The sequence below is a fragment of the Grammomys surdaster genome, unplaced genomic scaffold, assembly GCF_004785775.1.
Source record: "Grammomys surdaster isolate TR1022 unplaced genomic scaffold, NIH_TR_1.0 193, whole genome shotgun sequence".
In the NCBI taxonomy this organism is placed as follows: Eukaryota; Metazoa; Chordata; class Mammalia; order Rodentia; family Muridae; genus Grammomys; species Grammomys surdaster.
This window is the reverse complement of record NW_021604638.1, coordinates 6,351,230-6,368,836: the sequence shown is the minus strand read 5'-3', so window position 1 is coordinate 6,368,836 and position 17,607 is coordinate 6,351,230. Positions and strand designations below refer to the sequence as shown.

Below are 17,607 nucleotides of genomic sequence, written 5' to 3'. Positions count from 1 at the left end.
AATGGAGGGTGCTGAAGTCACTGTGGACTGCACTTATGATGGTTAGCTAGCATCAAGTGCGTCCTTCCTAGAGCTTGGCACAGTTGGGAAGGTCAGCTTAGCTTAGGGTCTCATGGGGACGCTGCCTGGATAGACTTAACAGATCTGCAGAGGAAGCCACTGGATTCTTACACCAAGCCTCTCTCCTGACCCCAGTGGCTTGATGCGGCTCATCCCGGGCCAGTATGGCAGCACCGTGTCTATTTCCCAGAACCTGCTTGCTCCCTTTGCTGTGCACACTTGGGGATCATTTGAGCAATGTTAAAACAGTAACGACATCACACTCTCCACTGAAAACCTCCATCAACTTCCCAGGGCCTTGGGGACAAACACAAACTCCCCTCTGAGCTTACAGGTCCCAGAAGAGATATCTCTCTCCGATGCCTCTTGTCCCGTTGCCCACGGTACCCATCCATCCCCATTGCTGCTGGGCTCCTGTAATGATCCTCTGGCCTGAGATACTCTTCCTTACAGGGTCTGTGCATCTTTTGTTCCCTCCTGTATGGCTCTTCTTAAAGCCATCTCTTCTGGAAAGTTCCCGATCTCTCACTTTCCAGAGTTGCCAGATTTCGCCAAGGAAAGCAGGGGCTGTGCAGTCATACTCACACTTCAGGTACCAAGTTCTACTTTCTACGAGCATGCATGCTTCTCTCTTCTCTGTTGCCCAGGATGCAGGCACAAGAGCAGCTCATGGTTTGTCTGAGGGTCACAAGAAGCTAGCGTCCTGCACACCCAGCCCCGCTGCAGACTCAGGCCCTGCCTATAAACAAGCCAAAAGTATTCTACCCTCAGGGCAGAAACCTTATCTGTTGCACTACCCTTGACACACAGTAGGTGCACAATAAATGCACAGAGGTAGATGTGGAAGCCCTGGAGGCCCAGTGAGTGTCAGTCCACTCTGCACAGAGGCTCTTTGAGCTCTGTCCTGCCCCTACCCCTTCTGCAGCCTCGGTCCTCAGAGCTGAGCACCATCTACAGACAACTGCAGGCTGCAGACACCAGGAGCCCTGGGAAGCAGGAAACTGGGGTTTGGGGCCCTGCCCTCCACTGCTAAGTTCTGTCACCTCAAGGAAGTTTGTGGACTGCCTGTGACTCAGCACCCGCCATCCGTGGCGGGGGAAGGGAGAGAGCTGCCATCACTCCAGCTCAGCTGGGCAGGACACCGGAAGTGTGAAGGCTCTCCATGGGAGAGAGGTCCGCTATGCCAGGAGGGACACTTCTCATAGCCAAGAAAGCAATGGGCCCTGACTTGTAGACTCCATGTGGAGAGGTCAGAACTCCAAAGCACCTACTGTGTGCCTATACATGCAACCTTGATCTCCTGTTTATATTAAAACACCATTGCCCTCACTTTAGAGTTGGGGAAACTGAGTCCACAGGTATACAGTAGAGGACAAATTAGGGATTTTGATGGACACTCCAAAGCCACTGACCTGCAGAGCGGCAGGGCGGCTGGCTCACTAAGGCTGTTGGCACCAGATCTTTTTTTCTTTCTTTTTTATTATGTGTTTTCCATTTTTGATGGCTTTAGACAGGGTGTTATTATGGAGTACAAGGGGCCTAGAGCTTGCTTTGTAGCTAAGGGTAGCCTTGAACTTCTGATCTTGCCACCTCCACCTTCTAAGGGCTGGCATTACAGGCATGTAGTACAATGCCCAGGTTAGTGAATAGCCCGTGCTGGGGATGGAACCCAGGGCTTCATGCTAGGCAAGTGCTCTACCAACTCAGCCACAGAGAGAACTGAGGTTCTCTCTTCCCAAGGGCTGGGGTGAGAGGCAAGTACCACCATGCCTAGCTCTGCCAATTCCTAAGGGTGCAAACACTCCGACTGGAGTTAACCAGGAAACTCCTTTCCAGAATTCCACACCGAATGAGGATGAGCCAGGAAGACGCACTTTCTCCAAAAAGTGTCCCAGGAGTACAGTGTAGGTGGGAGAACCTCAGGAGACTGACCTGTGCAGGGAGGCTCAGGCATACATGCAGCTATCTGAAAATAATGTGTTTTCTGTCTCTGGCGAGGCTTCAGAATGGCTGTCTGGCCTCTGTCTTTGGAGGCGGTTGAGAGAGGGTATGGCACTGGCCTCCAGTGAGTCACCCAGGGCAAAGGTCCCCTGAATCTTAGTCATGCCACTCAGCCTGGAGTTCAGAGAAGCCCACCCCCACCTCCAGGCCCCAGGAAGCCACGCCCCAGATGACAGAGAAACAGGTGCAAGAGGGGGTGTTGAAAAGGTACCTTAGGCTCCCTCATCACGATCTCTCATGGAAGAATACTTGCTGAACAAAAATGTTTCAAACTGTATTTTAAGCACATACATGATTCTATTTATTAAACAAAGCCCAAAACGATACAGCCTTTGGGAACCTGGGAATAATAAAGTGACTCACGGCTGGCCTCGGTGACTCAGTGGGAAAAAGGGAATTCCACCGCCCACGCCTCCTCTTGAAAAAAAAAAATCAATTTGCTTTCCCCGACAGGTGATGGGAGCCTCTGCCATCAGATCGAGCCAAGAAAACCATCCAACAAAACAAGAAACCCGCTTCAAAAAACTTTCAGTTGTAGAGTTGAGTAATTTAATGTGGGCCTATGTCCAGCCTACGCCCCCGCGGGACACAGAGAACCCGGGAGTGGCTTGGCCAGGGCCAGGGGCCTGAATTAAGAAGGACTTACCAGCTGAAGAATTCCAAAACCCTGTGTCACATGGAGAAACCTTCCAAAACACTGGATCACGCCAGCCTCGAGAGTCGCCCGCAGCCATGGTAACCCTGTCTCCTCAACCACACGGCTTGTGTTTTTGTGTCCTTAGATTTTTTCCTGTTTTGCAATGTTTTGCTGGGACCCCCGACTCTGCTCGGGGCCAGGGGCCAGGGGCCAGGGTTCCTAGCGAGGGCAGGAACAGCCTGGCCTCCCAGCCTGACCTCCCCTGGAAGGCTACGCATCTTTTTTTTGCAGAACACACAGGAACAGAACTATCCTCTTGACTTCTCTTTGACATGACAAAAGACATCATTTCAGAGCTCAGAAAAATGGCATCCCAGGGTTCCAGATCTTTCCCCAGTTGGGGGCTAAACCCAGGGTATCTGGTTTGATATCTTTGAACCTCAGTCAGCTTGTCTGTAAAATGGGGATAATACAGTCGCTTCTCGTGGCGGGAGGGACAATGAAGGGGGACACACCACTTTTAGCATGCCACATGCACACTTAGTACGCACAGAGATAATCTTATAATTGCAAGTGCAGCAGCAAACAGCGTACCCCTGTTCCCAAGGAACTGACAGTCTAGTATGAGAACCAGGAGACCCAAGAGAGAGCAGATAGACAGGTGAAACACTGAGTGCCCCCTGGAGAATAAAGCGTGTCAAAGGGACAGGAGGAGACGACATTGGGCTGGGGGTTGAGCCATGAGTGTTTGAACACGAACACCTCCCAGGGAGAGTAGCTTCTGAGTAAGAGGAGACACGGTGTGCGAGGGAACAGAATGTTACAGAGCCAGCAGCACAAGCGAAGATCCTGAGGCAGGGAGGAGCACGGAGCAGCTGAAGACAGAGCGAGGAGGGTTTCTCTGCAGCCGGGAAAGCCAGGGGGAGAGACGGTCAGCTGAGATCAGAGGGATGGACAAAGGCCGGGTCTCACAGGTCCCTGCAGGTCCTACAAAGAATTAAAAATAGGACCGAAACTCACAATAATCCTTATGATGAATGCCACTATAAATAGAACCGCACTTTCCAAAACATGGGCTCTCCTAACTCAAGGGCTCTGCAGCCCCCCGCCTTGCTGGTTTTCCACCTCCTCAGCTGGTCCTCCTGATGGAGGAGAAAGTGCCAAGCCCGTTTTAGTGGACAGCTATAAAAAGCACGCTGAGGCTCCCGGTGCCGATGACCAAACTCTAGGGCTAAGATTAGCCCGAAGCTGTCACCTTTCCTAATGGGAGCAGCAGCTGGGATTCCCCTGCCTTGGAAAACTTTGGCCACCCCACCCTACATGCAGCGCCTACTGGCCAAGTGTCCATGGAGATGGACACAGGACCGGTTTTGGAAAAACCAACTTTAGCTACATGGATCTCCCCTGCAGGAGGTAAACCCTCGGGGTCAAAAGAGCGTACTGGGAGCCTGGCGAACATCGAGGTTCCCCATCAGGGCTGAGAGGAGCCACACGCCCATCTCACGGAAGCCCACTTCTTGGGGGGATACATGGGATGTCTCGGAAGCCTCCCTGGTCCCTGAGATCCTGGAGTTGATGTAAAAGACTCTCCCCGATGAAACAGATACTGCACCCAACGATTCAGCAGAACTAGGCGTTCTCCACCACTACAACCTGGTTCAAGTCTATGCTTTTGGGGAAGGGGAAGGATCTTAGAGCACACCAACCCTGGGCGGAGCTTTCATAGAGCCTGGAGCCAGACTGCCCCGACTTGAGTCTTATTCCTACGATGTAGCAGCTGTGTGACCTTCGTTAAGTTGTCTAACCCCTCTGTGCTTAGAGTCTCAGCTCTAGAACATAGGGGGAAGTCGCTCTTTTGGAGTCCTATCAGATTGAATAACCTAAGCAAATGCTTAAAACAAAGCAGAGTAGCCATTACTTTTGACCATTTCCTGGCTTTCTGGGTGAACTCTCCTTGTTCTTCCATCAAGGAGTGCAATGGTAACAAAAGGAAAGAAAGGGTTTATTCAGCTACTGAGTGTGGGTCAGAGTCCCTCATTCCATCAAGGTTACAGTGTCAGGAGCTTGAGGCAGCTGGTTGTCTAACATCCGTAATCAAGAACAGAGATAAATGAGTGAGCTCACACTGCCTGTTTGCTTCTTATAGGCAGGTAGCTTTTTTCTTTTTTCCACTCCTAGGCCTAGGGAATGGTGCCACCCATGGTGGGCAGTATCTTCCCACATCAAGGCAGTTCTCTGCAGGGGTATCTATCAACCTGATCTAGATAATCCCTCATTAAAACTCCCTTCCCAGGTGATTACAGGTTGTGACAAGTTGACATTAAAAACTAACCATCATATAGTCTGACCTTAGAGTCTGGGCTTGGGACCATGCAGCTGACAGCCCCACCCCCATCGCCTATGCTTGTCCAATCCAAACCCACACACAGACATGTGCCTCACACAAGGCATGTGGCCAGAGCTCTGAGGAGGCTGGAGAACCACCGAGATAAACCCAAGTGTTCAATAGCCACAAGCTTTGATCTCAGGGCACATGACTCCTATATGCCCCCAACTCCAGGGGCAGGACTAGTGTTCCAGTTCACAGAGAGAGGCAAAAAAACCACAGGCTGAGGTTACATGCTGTCTACAGGTGAGGGCCCTGACCTTGACCATCAGCTAGAGGATGCTGGGTTAGATAGAAATGTGCCATTATGCTTGTCCCCACTGGCTCCCTTGATTTTACAAGGCCAAATGCTTTCATAGGGAGGTCGCGGTGCGGATGGTTCTGGAAACCAAGAAGGGCTGCACAGCAGCTAACGGCACTCACTCATTCAGCAAGCAGTTCATCAATGCTACTGACCAAGACACCCAGAGATGGCTGGCAGCCTCCAGCAGGAGGGCCTCAGTAGGCTCAACCCTCTCATCCTTTCTTAGATGTTCCTTCCTGTCAACACCCTATCACCTTGGCCGTGAGTAACAAACGTGTTTATCTTCTTAGTCTGATGCTTTAAAGTACGTTTGTCTTGCCATGCCTGAGGACAGTGTCCTCATCCTGGAGACGCAGCCAACCTGGAGAAGGTACCATATCCTGCACATCTACAGTCTGTGTCAATCACATGCACAAGTTTCTGCCAAGGTATCCTATCTCCTCACCATGCTGTGGTGATTAATATTGCCAACTCGACAAGATCTAGAATCAACTAAGAAGCGAGTCTCTGGGTGTGCCTGTGAGGACTGATCTCCTCAAGGTTGGTTGAGGTAGGAAGACTCACCCTAACTGCCTGGTTTCTGGACCTCTTGACTACAGATGCAGCCTTGTGACAGGCTAGACCCTTGAACCAGGAGCAAAAGCAAGCTCTTCCTCAGTTGTTTCTGTTTTCATCATGGCAGTGGGAAATGGATCTAACATGCATGCCCAGACCAAATAGAACCGTGTCTCTAGCTGGGTGACACAGTCTCAACAGAAAGGAGCCAGCCTAATAATGCACTGTGGTGCCCTACAGTAGGAGGGGCCACATCCGCTGACAGCAGGTTCTGTGGGCCTATGAGGCATCCACACAAACGTTCGTGCAGCGAGAAAGCACAGTTGAACACAGAGACACAAAAATGTTTCCTTGTAAGCAGAGAGATTCATCCGGCAGAGTCGTGCAGGGAGTGACTCAGCCCCTGCCTCCTGCCTGCTCCCGCTCGGACAAGCACCCCAGGTGAGAGAGTCAGGGATGCTGGGAACAGGCTCAGCTCAGAGAAGGCTCAGCACTCTTAAACAGCAATAGTGTCAACTGTGTCCAGGAAAGGACCTGACCATAAGCCCCTCCCACATGGGGACAGACTATGCTGTCAATGTTACCTCCTGTGCCCACTGTCCCTCAACCCCACAGCCATAGCTCAGACTTCAGGCTTCTCACAGAATTTGCTCTGCTGCCTCCCCGCTGCTGTGACACTCATGGGGATTTCCACCACCTGCTTGCTGCTCTTCCTGTCGCCACTGGAGGCCATACTGTGGTCATCTCGCCACAAGATTCTAATAGAGACCTTTGCACTTAGCTAGATTCGCCCTGCTGTCCACTCCTAGATACCTTACCTATGAAAGATGAGAGCCTAGCTTATCTAAGGAGGTCCACAGTTCATCAGACCCACACACTCACATTTCCAAAAGGGGACCCACATCCCAGCTGGACTTCTTTCCATTGTTTCTCCTCTGCAGGAAACCTCAGTGACCTCGACACTCGAGTGCCTGCCTCGGAGCTGCAAAGCACCCAGTTTAACCTCTTGATAATAGGAAAAGGTATCTTTAAAAAAATGTTTTCCTATGTGAAGAAAACCAAATTATCAAGACAAAGGCAAGGATGATGAACGAGGACAAGCTTTGTCTCCATGGAAACATCCAAGGACCAATGTCACCCACATCAACGGTGACCTGCGTGGCTGTGGGTCACTGAGGGGTGAGCCAGAAGAATGGGAAGTTACCCAATAGGCTGAAGTGTGGTGCAGTGCTCACTTCTGTCTGGCTCAGAGAACGGAGAGAAAGTGAGAAAGCCACTGACCTGTAGTCTTCTCCATGAATACAACCTTGGACTCTGCCGTGAAGTTCTGGCCCGTGAGGATCATCTGCTGGCCGCCGTAGACCAGGCAGCTGTCCATGTCTTGTCTCTCCACCATCGGCAGCTCGTGAGCAGAGCGCTGAGCTGAAGGCAAGAGGAAGAGAAACAGCATGAGCCGGAGAAATCCAGAGTTGCAGCAGGAGAGGTGAGAATGGAGACCCAAGCGGGCATCTCCAAACATCACGTCCTTGGAAGAGCCGTAAGGCACGTGAGCCAATCTGCAAGAATCCAGAAGGGACAGAAACAGGACGGATGGGTCTCACTCTCCCTTGTGCAGAGATGGGCCCAGCTGTCCCCCTCATCAAGGTCTCCACTGCTCAAATGGCTTCTTCTTACACTGAACCCAGACTCATAGCCCCATGTGAGTTTAGGGCACATCCAGCAGAAGTTTGTGGGTGATTCTGACCACAAGCCGTACACTCCACGACTTGCCCCCCATGGCTTCATTTTCCAGAGGCCCCCCTCCAACACTATACTCCTGCCAATTGCTAGAACTTATAGAATATTCTGTCTCTTCCTGTCTTTCTCTCTAAGATAGATAGGTAAATAGATAAATAAACATTCAGTCAGATAGACAGACAGATAATGGACAGATAGATAGAGAGTATGTGGACCCATTATGTATCTGCCTGAGGGTGGAGCCTAGGTCCTCAGCCATTCTGGATAAGCATTGTAACCCTAACCACCAGGCCTTGCTACCTCTTAGGCAAACTACCACCTTTGAATTTCTGTGCTCTCCTGGGCTCTGCCCTCCACCTTATGAGTGACCCCTCCGTCACCATCCCAGGTCCTATTTAACCTGGCCTCCCCTGGGCCACACTTCCTCTTCCTTGCCCCCACCCCACTTTCTCCCGTGCCCCCTCCTGCTTAGCCCTTCTCTGGAGAAAGGCTCGCTTTCAGACACGCTATGCGAGCTGTCCTCAGCTCCAGGAGAGAGGTCCTAGAGATGGCTGAGTGTGGGAAGACAGGTCTCTCTTATCTCTGCTGTCGTTATCCACACTGAATGAAAGCCGGGTGGGACGGGCCTGCATTCACGTTCTCATATCGGCCTTCAGAGACGACCAGCGGAGATATGGACAGGTCCCTGCCTGGTTGAAATGGGAACCCTCTGAAGCAGGCCCAGCACCCAGAGCCACCCCTCAGTCCTACATGGAAGTCGGGCTGCAGGAGACAATGACTAGAGAAGCAGGTGGGTCAGCAGCCACAGAGGAACGCAGGCTGCAGCCAGGCCCCGCCCACTCCCTTAGGCCCCTCCCTCCGTCCTCAGCCCTGCCTTCCTGGTGAGTCAGCTTGAGCTCCTGGCTCTTCTCCTAGAGCTGAGGGCTGGGCGGAGGGCCAGGTCTTTCCATGCCAGGGCCTCTGGACCTCCCCATCCGGGAGCAGGGAGCCAGCCGGGAGCCCGAGCAGCGGCCGCGTGAGGCCCAAACTTAACCCTTTCCTTCCATGTCGGGCACACATCACCGTCTTCCTCTGTCCCCAGGGCTGGGGGAGGGGCGGCGTACCGGTCAGCAGGGACTCCCCAGGCTTCCACTCACTTCCCAGTGGCTTGCCCAGCCCCATGGTCCTGATGCTGTCTGCTCAGGGCAACACCACATCCCACCAGCTGTGGGCTCCAGGATGTGCAGAGGGGCCAGGGATAAAACTGCTAATTCCTCCCACATGAGCATGTTATTAAGCCTGTCTTTCAGCGTGGGAGCCCCTTGGCTTTCTAATTGAACCACAGCTAAGGCAGGTTTACTAGCAGTGAGAAGAGCAGCAACAGAGCAGGCTTTTCAGAATTGCCTTTGATGGAGCCGGGGTGGAGGGCTAGGGGCTGCTGGCGCTGGAGATTCCAGCAAGAGCCACCCCTCCCATTTTACAGGTGGAAAACCTGAGTCATGGCTACTGGGGAGACCAGCCCAGGGCTTGCAGCCAGCCAGGGGGTGGGGGTGGGGCGGCAGGGCAGGGCCGGGCCAGGCGAGCTCTTTGAGGGGTGGGAGCCTGCTGTGAATCTCCATGCACTGCACAAATGCTCCGGCCTGGGGTAGCCTCCTCTCCCAGCAACCTGGGTACAACTGCCATGCTACCTTCTACCCCAAATGTGATGGTGTTTATAATAAAAGTGTAGGGAGAACAAGCCAGCTTCCCAGAAGCCTCTGTGTCACAGTCATAGAGATTCTGACTTAAAGAATCTGAAGGTAGGACCCAGCTGCAATTATTTCTTAATGGTCCCAGATGGCCACAGTCAGCACAATGTCCAGCATCTGTGGGAGATAGGAGTCCTGCATCTGAGAGTCTCCTCTGTGCCATGGTAACAGTACCTGCTTCCCAGGTAAGCGTCATACAGATCATATGTACCAGTAGACATGGTTAGAACATAGCTGGCAAGCCATCTCATCTCAACCAAAATGTCCAGGGCAGACACATGAGTGTACAAAGGGTGGTATGCTCATTCGGAATATTATTCAGCCAGGAAAAAGGAGCAAAGTGCTGGAACCTTGACAATCTCCTTCTACATAAAAGGGGTCAGGCACGAAAAGACAAATTTAGTGTGATGGGAAATGTGTAGCCTGTGGTGGTACATGATAACCTCTCGGTGAGCTGTGGTGTGCACTACTGTCCATTATGCACCACAGTGAGTCCCCGAAAGGGGTGGGCAATGATGTCCAATGCTTGCTCCATGCAGGAACGTTCGGGGCTGAGCTCAGCACAGGCTCAGGGTGTAGCTTCCTACGACACCAGTCTGGCCTGGTCCACCTATGGTCTCTGATGCTTGTCAGTGGCTCCCGAGCCCTAAGGCAGGTTTGCTGACTCGGAAAGGGGCATCTCAGAATCTGCAGCGGCATCAGGTCGAGGCGGTGCTTAGTAAAAGTCCAGAGAAGCCCGGCCACTTCCTGGGGCCCCTGTATCTGTGTACCGAAGGCAGAGGCCAGAGGTGTACACTCTAGTGAAGCAAAGCGGTCCAATTAGCCTCCGAGAGAGGAACTGAAGAGAGACCCTCCTGGGACCCACAGTTCTGCCTGATGCAACTTCCACCGGCTCAGAGGGCTCTCAGGAAGTCCCTGGCTCTCCTGGACTTTCTTCAGTCAGCTCCCATCAGCCCCCAAAGCTCCCATCAGCTACTTAGAGATTCCAGGCCGTCCAATCTACAGTCTCTAAGCAAACCCTGCCTGGGTTCAAGTCCATCCCTGTGAGCTGGCCCCAGCTTGGGGACAGACCAGACCCAGGCTCTTGCTTAAGCTTCCAGGTGGCCCCAAGTCCCTGGATGCTGCTCCTGCCCAGTTTCTGGCACCTCATAAATTGTCTCAGGGTCCCATATTTTTACAAGCTCCGAATCCCCCAGGAGCAGTGGTTCACTTTTCCCAGTGCCAGTGCTGACCTGCAGCCAAGCAGCGAGCACCTCAGAGACTTTGAGGGAAAACTCACGGGCCCTTTCCCATGCCTACAGGGGTGAGTGGCCAAGACCAGGAGCCTCTGGAGGAGCACAGGAGAGGCTGGCCGGAAGGTGTCTCTGCAGAGCCAGGGTTCTGTCAGTGTGGGACAATTACCACAGGAGGACTTTGGGACCTGGCAGGTCATAAATGTGTGTGGGTGGGTGGGTGTGTGTGTGCATGTGTGTGTGTGTGTGTGTGTGTTACATCGTGTGATGCACACAGCACTAAGTGGCGAGGGCCCTTTGTCAGCTGAGGATGCTACAGCATGCTGACAGCTCCAGGTCTAGTTCGACGGTATCTAGCACTGGGTCTCAGCAAATGGTCCCACATGTGTTCGCTGTGTTTACCTTCATTGCCAAATATCATGAGCCCAAAGAAGAGGGATTGCTCTCACTCCAGAGTTGAGGACGCTGCACCAAGGGACACCCTTGAAAGCTTGTGGGTAACAGGGGCAGATGAAAAGGATTTGGACCCAGACTTGAGGACTCAGCCACTGGGAGAAGGGTCCTGTGGGAAGCTGTTGCCCAGCACAGGCCAGAGGTGCTTTCTGCATCCTTAGTGATAGTCAACTGGCCCACACTGGCCTCTCTGACTACGGGATGCCAGGGTCCTGACTTGGAATGGCAGTCTGTCACAGAATATCCAAGCTGGGCCAGAAAGAACTATCCAGCCCTAGCCTCACTGTGACCCCTCACTGGGGGTTCTCCTGTAGTAGGTAGGGACTGTCCATGTGCCCACCAGGGAGTCATTGTCACCACATGGCCTTGGAGGCTTCAGCCTCCTCATGTAGAAAAGGGCCTGCCTGCAGGGAGGTTCCTACCCCTGTCACCTCATCCACAAGGCACCAGGTCTAGACTATACTCTCTTCTTCTTTCTTCTTTCCTTCCAGTGCCATGGACATTCTCAAGCAGACACTCCCTAGAGGCTGCATGAACCTCTCTGATGAGTTCCATGATTAGTGAGGGGCCCAGGCTGCTGAGACAGAGGAGAGAGCTGAGCCTTTGGTCCCTTCCTTATGCAAGCTAGGGCTGTAATAAGCAGCCAGTCTTCCCAAACCTCAGCCTCAGAGGTGATGGACTCAGAGAGTCAGGCCTGCCTGGGTCATTGGTGCCTGTCAATGCTCAGCAAATATATTCCAATATTTCTGGATGAGAAAGCAAGGGGACCACAGGGTGGTGAGGCTAGACGGAGACTGGCACATGCAACCCTGTGAGCATACTGTGTGCATTCCATCAAGGGCAGTTCTGCCTGCCTGTTCCCAGGTGGCCAGATCAGGAAAGGGCCAGCTAGGGAAGAGGGGGAATGTCCACCAGCAGGAGAGCTACCTGGGCCCATGCTCCCAGCAGAACAGTTCTCTTAGCAACTTTTGCCAAGCTGTCCACTCCTTCCCTGACTGGTAACCTGGCTCCTCCTGAGTGGCAGGGTGTGTGGTCCATTCCCCTGTGGCAACTTGTGTTTGCTGAAGGCTCACATGCACCTGCTGTTTCCCAGGCTATGGGCTCCCTATGGTGATGTGCTAACAGCGGGAGGCAGGGCAAGTCCACTTTGTAGTGCTACAGGGACTGTCACAGGTGACCTGTCCACTCTGAACCACCACAGCGGGAGAGAGGACTACAGCTGTGACCACAGCCATGCTGTCATGTGACATGCATGTACTTAACCACAAACCAGCAAGTGGGGTACTGGAACTACTCCTATTTTACAGACAGAGAAACTGAGGCACGGGGCATTAAGTAACTTCCCTGGGACTAAGCAGTTAGTAAGGCTGGATTTGAACCCAGGCCTCTGGATCCAGAACACAGACTCCTAACCACTATTCAAACTCTTCTGGGCCCTGGTGTTACTCAAGGTGGTCTCAAGCCATTGCTGACAAGTTTCTTGGGAGGCAGAGGCTGGCACAGGCCTGGCCTGTGTGCCCTCTCTCAGGGTGCAAATTTTATTTATTTATATACAAGGTCTCAACGAAGACACTCAAGCACCCTGTAACGAGAGATAGGAAATACATAGGCAAGAGTGTGTGACACCCAAGGACCCAGCAACACCTTCCCTGGGTGTTTACCAGGAAAAAAGAAGGCCTTTGTCCACACAAGAATGCTGGTATCTTTATCCTGACACCCACACCGTGGGGCAGGCCAATACCCACTGCTGCTAACTAAGCCATTGTATTCCTACAACTGAACACTGCTCAGCCATCCATAAGGGAAAACTGTTGAATGAAGCAGCAGCAGCAGGTCCCCAAAGCGCACAGCCTGTGCATGCACTCCACTCTACAAAGTCACAGAGCTGGCGATATCCATCACTGGTGACAGGTTGCAGATCGGTGACTGCCTCTCTCTGGAGCCTGGGAAGAGGCAGCAGTTGAGGGGGTGACAGGGACCTGACAGAGTCAGGTGCTCTGTGTCTTTTTAGGAATGGTGGTGACGAGGGTGTATAAAGACAGTGTCTGTACATGTGTGCATGTGTGTGTGCACATGTACATGTATACATATTTTTATGTGTGCATATGCATACCTGTAAATGTAAGTATTCGTATACACATATACATGATATCTGTAGCTACATGTGCATGTGTATATGTGTGTGCACATGTGCATGTATGTATGTAAGTAGTTATATGTGTATGTGCATGTATATATACATGTACATATGTATGTGTATATGTGTATAAAATGTTTGTGTATGTGTATACGCATGAGTGTACATGTATGCATATGTATGTATGTATGTATATGCACATGTGTGCATGTATACATGTGCTACATTATATGTATTTTCACATGTGTAATAAGTATATATATGTCTTCATACACATGTGTGCATTAGTTTTGTTTATATGTGGTATGTATATGTACACATGTTATGTGTATTATACATGTGCTTATGTGACATGTGTCATTTGTGTGTGTGCATCCATGTGTTGTTTGTGTAAATGTTTGCCTGTGTACGTGTGGTTTTGACCCACACGTGATTCTAGGGTTCAGTCGAGCTTGAGCACCTACCCGTGTGGAGCAGTCAGCAAACAGGAAGAGAAATGGGAGGAAGACTCTGCCACTGGAGACTGTGGAGCATCTGGGACCACATCAGAAAGGGCTGTGGCTGAACAGTGACCGCCCCAGGCTGCGCCTGACAACCGGAAGGGGCTGATTCAGAAGTAAAGTCTTTGCACATGTGAGCAGGGTAAAGATGGACAAGATCGGACCCGGGGCTGATGTGGGGCCTAAGTCCTCACCCACGACAGAACTGAGGAGGACCCAGCAGCAGAGGTAGAGAGGACAGGACCCCAGGGAGATGAGGCAGAAACCTGAGCCATGCACACACACAGAGGCACGCAGGAGCTGCCTCCCTCTAACCTGGCAGTTACCTCATGGCAGGCTTCTGCCCCACATCTAAAGGACGCTAAGAGTTAAGCTGCTGCGTGGCTTAAGGAACTAGCCCAGGGTGAAGTCACACCTCCCCCCTGCTGCGGGGGAGGATTGCAGCTGGGACCACTGAGCAGAAGCCTGGGAAATGGCAGGATGCTGAGAACCACGGGTGCAAGGCCATGCAGTGGTGAGCTGTGGCCCCTAAGGCTGGGGTGAGACACGAAAAACCACAACAGGCAACAAGACCACTGTCCAAACAGCGGTGTCCCTCGGCATGGTCTCTCTCTTTTTTTTTTGGTCAGAATCTGAGAACATGTCATTGTTCCCAAGCCGGGACACAGGAGGCACCTTTCCAAAATAAATAAGTTAGCCTTGTAAATATGGGCCAGCCCACTCTGTTTTCCTTACCAGCTCATCCTCCCCAACAGTGTGTCAATTAGACAATATTTACCTTCCACCGTCTGCATCTACAGGTGTGAGTCACTAATTGTCAATATGTTGTCACTATCTGCCTCCAGGCTATAAACCAAGTCAACCAGCCCAACGCAAGCTTAGGCAGTCCTACATGGATCAAGTAAATGGATCAGTAAAGCCAGCTGGCCTGGAAGTGGGGACATTGGCTTGCCAGCAGCTGAAGGTGGCTACACCAGGAAGGAAAAAGAAAAGAAAAGGCGTTGTAGAAGCCAAAGAAGATATTTCACAGAACTAGAAAATTTTGTGATTCCAGCTTTGCTACTGCTGAGTAAAACGGTGAATCATTTTACCAAGAAAGGCTGGGTTCCCTTATCTGTCAGAAGGAGGAAGATGAGGTGGCTGAGACGGGTGGAGAACCAGCAGATTTGCAAGGTTCAAAGGATTTCCAAATGCCCTAACAACCCTATTGAAGGCACTTGTGGTTCACAGAGACTCCTGAAGACCTTAGGGTGATGTCAGACACGGCTTGAGGAGCCCAGAGGACTGGAGAAGACACACATCCTTTGTTCCTACCCTGCAGCTGACCATAGTACCACATTGAAGGTGAGCTGCCCATCCAAAAGAGGAACTCCGTCTGCTCAACACATCCAAAGATCACGAAGAAAGAGTCTATGTTCCCTTCTAGAACAATCCTAAGACATTCGAAATCAAACAGGATAGGGCGGCTCCTGAGACCAGAGAACAGGAGTGAGCATGTGGCTGTCGCCCTTTGTCTCTCCTTCCCTGATGGTGGCTCCTGGGTTCCTAGCTCTGAACAGACTCACTAGCACTCCAGCTTTGCCTGGACCAACTGCAAGCCCCCGCTGGCTCTTCCCTGGTCCCCACCAGACCGAGCCTGAGCCCGTGCAGAGGTTGCCCTCTGTCCTTGCTTCCAGCCAGAGGGGCTGGGGGTCAGTTCTATACGACATTAGAACACGGTCCTGGACTTTCTCTCTGTTCATTCATGGCTCACGCCCGCTGGTAAGTAGGAGCCTCTCAGATCCTGCCTGGCCCTCTGAGTATCTTGAACTCACTGCCATTTTTAATCAGTAGAGAGTGTGAATGTCTGGGGGAAGACAGAATCCAGGGCTTCCTGCATGCTAAGGGCAGACTCTACATTTGAGCCATATCCTTCGATGATTGTTAGTTTTGACCCAGAAATTGTCTTCTTTTTTTTTTTCCTGTTTAATCTTTTAAAATCAAAATCGGCCATCCAGACCACGTTTCCATGTGATAACACAGGCTGCTGTCAGCACACAGCTGCCCAGTGAGAAGGACAGAGTAGCCTCTGGTCCCCAGTCTCCACAGCACCCTACTGTCTGCCCCTGCCCCGCCCACTTCCCTTACTTCTGCCTCCATCTCTCCGGCCACTGAAGGAAACAGATACATAAGGGCAAAGTGAGCTTCTGCCACATCCAGTAAAATAAGAAATGAGATGAACCCAAAAGGAATTTAATGAGAAACACGATTACAACATGACGTTACCTTAAAGACAGGCTGAAGGAGGGGATAAGCAGTTTTTAATCTCTGGAATAATATTTATGCTCCCCTCCTTTATTCTTTTTAAAAGAAGGACTGAACTTTCAAAAATGTAACAGCTATCTAGCCCCTGGCCTAGGCCTATAACCCCAGCTGCTCAGGCGGCTGAGGCAAGAGAATTTAAAGTTCAAATCTAGCCTGGGCAACTTAGCAAGATTCTCTTCCTTTAAAAAAAAAAAGTGTTTGTGGAAGTGTCAGTGAGGTAGCATGGTGGTAAAATACTTGCATGGCACACATGAGGTCCTGGGTTCAATCCCTAGTACTTCATGCATGTATACACACATGCATATGTGCATACCTGAGCAACTTTGTCACTCATCATGGCAAAACCCTGCTGAAAACACCAGAAGCTCACAGCAGCTGCCTTGGAAGCCTGGCAGAACACAGCTCTGTGTCCTGCTCAGCATCTTTCCCAAGAACTTTTCTTTTATACCAGGCTCTGAAATTTTTCTCTAACTTTCCATCATTCATCTTTGGGAGCGGGGCCTTGATCTTCACTAAACTATAAGCTTTTGGAGTCTTACTGCTCTGTGGATGCATGACACTCAGCATGACCCCTGACCATGATCCTAGACTGACCTCAGACAGCAGGCAGGAACAGGTGGAAGACTGGGATGGGGAGTCACTACTGTCTGCAAGGTTCTGGGGTTTCAGTCCCAGCCCCATCTCTTCTGAGCACAGGCCCTGGATACTCAGTCTTCTAACCTGTGAAATGGGTATAATGGTCCCAGCCAGCAACCCAAGGTTGTGAGCATATGGCTAGCTGCTTTCCACAGCATCTGTAGAGTCACAGCTCAAAGCCAATGCCACACACTATTGTGAATCTCATTAAATGGAGGGAGAATGAAAGAAAGGAATGGGATGTGTGTTCCAGGAACTGATTGCAAATGTGTCCGCACTTCTGAAGACCAAAGCAGTATTTAAACTTGTCACATCTTCTAAACAAAGCCATCAACCCCTCTTGGCTCCCATCACTTGTCCTACGTTTTTATTTCCCAAGAGAAGTCTCCACAAGCAGACAGAAGCAGAGATCAACCCTCCCCGGGCAAGCGCAGTGTCTGCCCTTCTGATCACCACAGACCCATGGATTCCTGCAGACCACTGCCCAGGGTGGATATGCATGTGTGGCCCCTCCCCCAACCCTGACTTACAGCACTCGATGGGGTTGGATGCAGCCTGCAGGGAGACGATGCGCCCACTGGGCTCCGGGACATGCACTCGGAACACCAGGCGCACACGCGTGTTCTTCCTGCCAATGTCTGTCTCGCCCTTCCGCAGCTCGATGTCAGCGTTTCGGAGCTTTAGGATGCCTGCGCAGTCGATGCTGTGCAGAAGAGAGACAAGGTCATGAGAAGCATCTCATTGAGCAGAAAAAAACACCACAGACTCACCTAAGGTGGTCAAGCAAACACCTCCTGCCGCCAGACGCAGCGGGGAGAGGGGGAATGCAATGTCCCCTTGGACATTACAACCTGAAGGGTATGCCAAGATGCTGAATCAAAGAAAGAAGGAAAGAAAGAAAGAGAGAGAGAGAGAGAGAGAGAGAGAGAGAGAGAGAG

General features: G+C 51.5%; 1 protein-coding gene across 7 annotated transcripts in view; it reads right to left on the bottom strand.

The window, feature by feature from the left end:
- The window catches only part of Nfatc2 (nuclear factor of activated T cells 2), a 123,525-nt gene that overhangs the window by 36,646 nt on the left and 69,272 nt on the right, over positions 1–17,607 (bottom strand). For 4 of the 7 annotated variants that reach the window (XM_028769585.1, XM_028769587.1, XM_028769583.1 and 1 more), the window contains exons 5-7: positions 17,200–17,372; positions 7,225–7,365; positions 2,339–3,685 (exon numbers count right to left, since the gene is read on the bottom strand). In XM_028769585.1, coding sequence (XP_028625418.1) covers positions 3,519–3,685; positions 7,225–7,365; positions 17,200–17,372 — 481 coding nt within the window. In that variant the 3' untranslated portion in view covers positions 2,339–3,518. Of the gene's footprint in view, positions 1–2,338; positions 3,686–7,224; positions 7,366–17,199; positions 17,373–17,607 lie in introns of those variants that run through there. The other 3 variants (XM_028769581.1, XM_028769580.1, XM_028769582.1) reach the window with 1 other exon arrangement.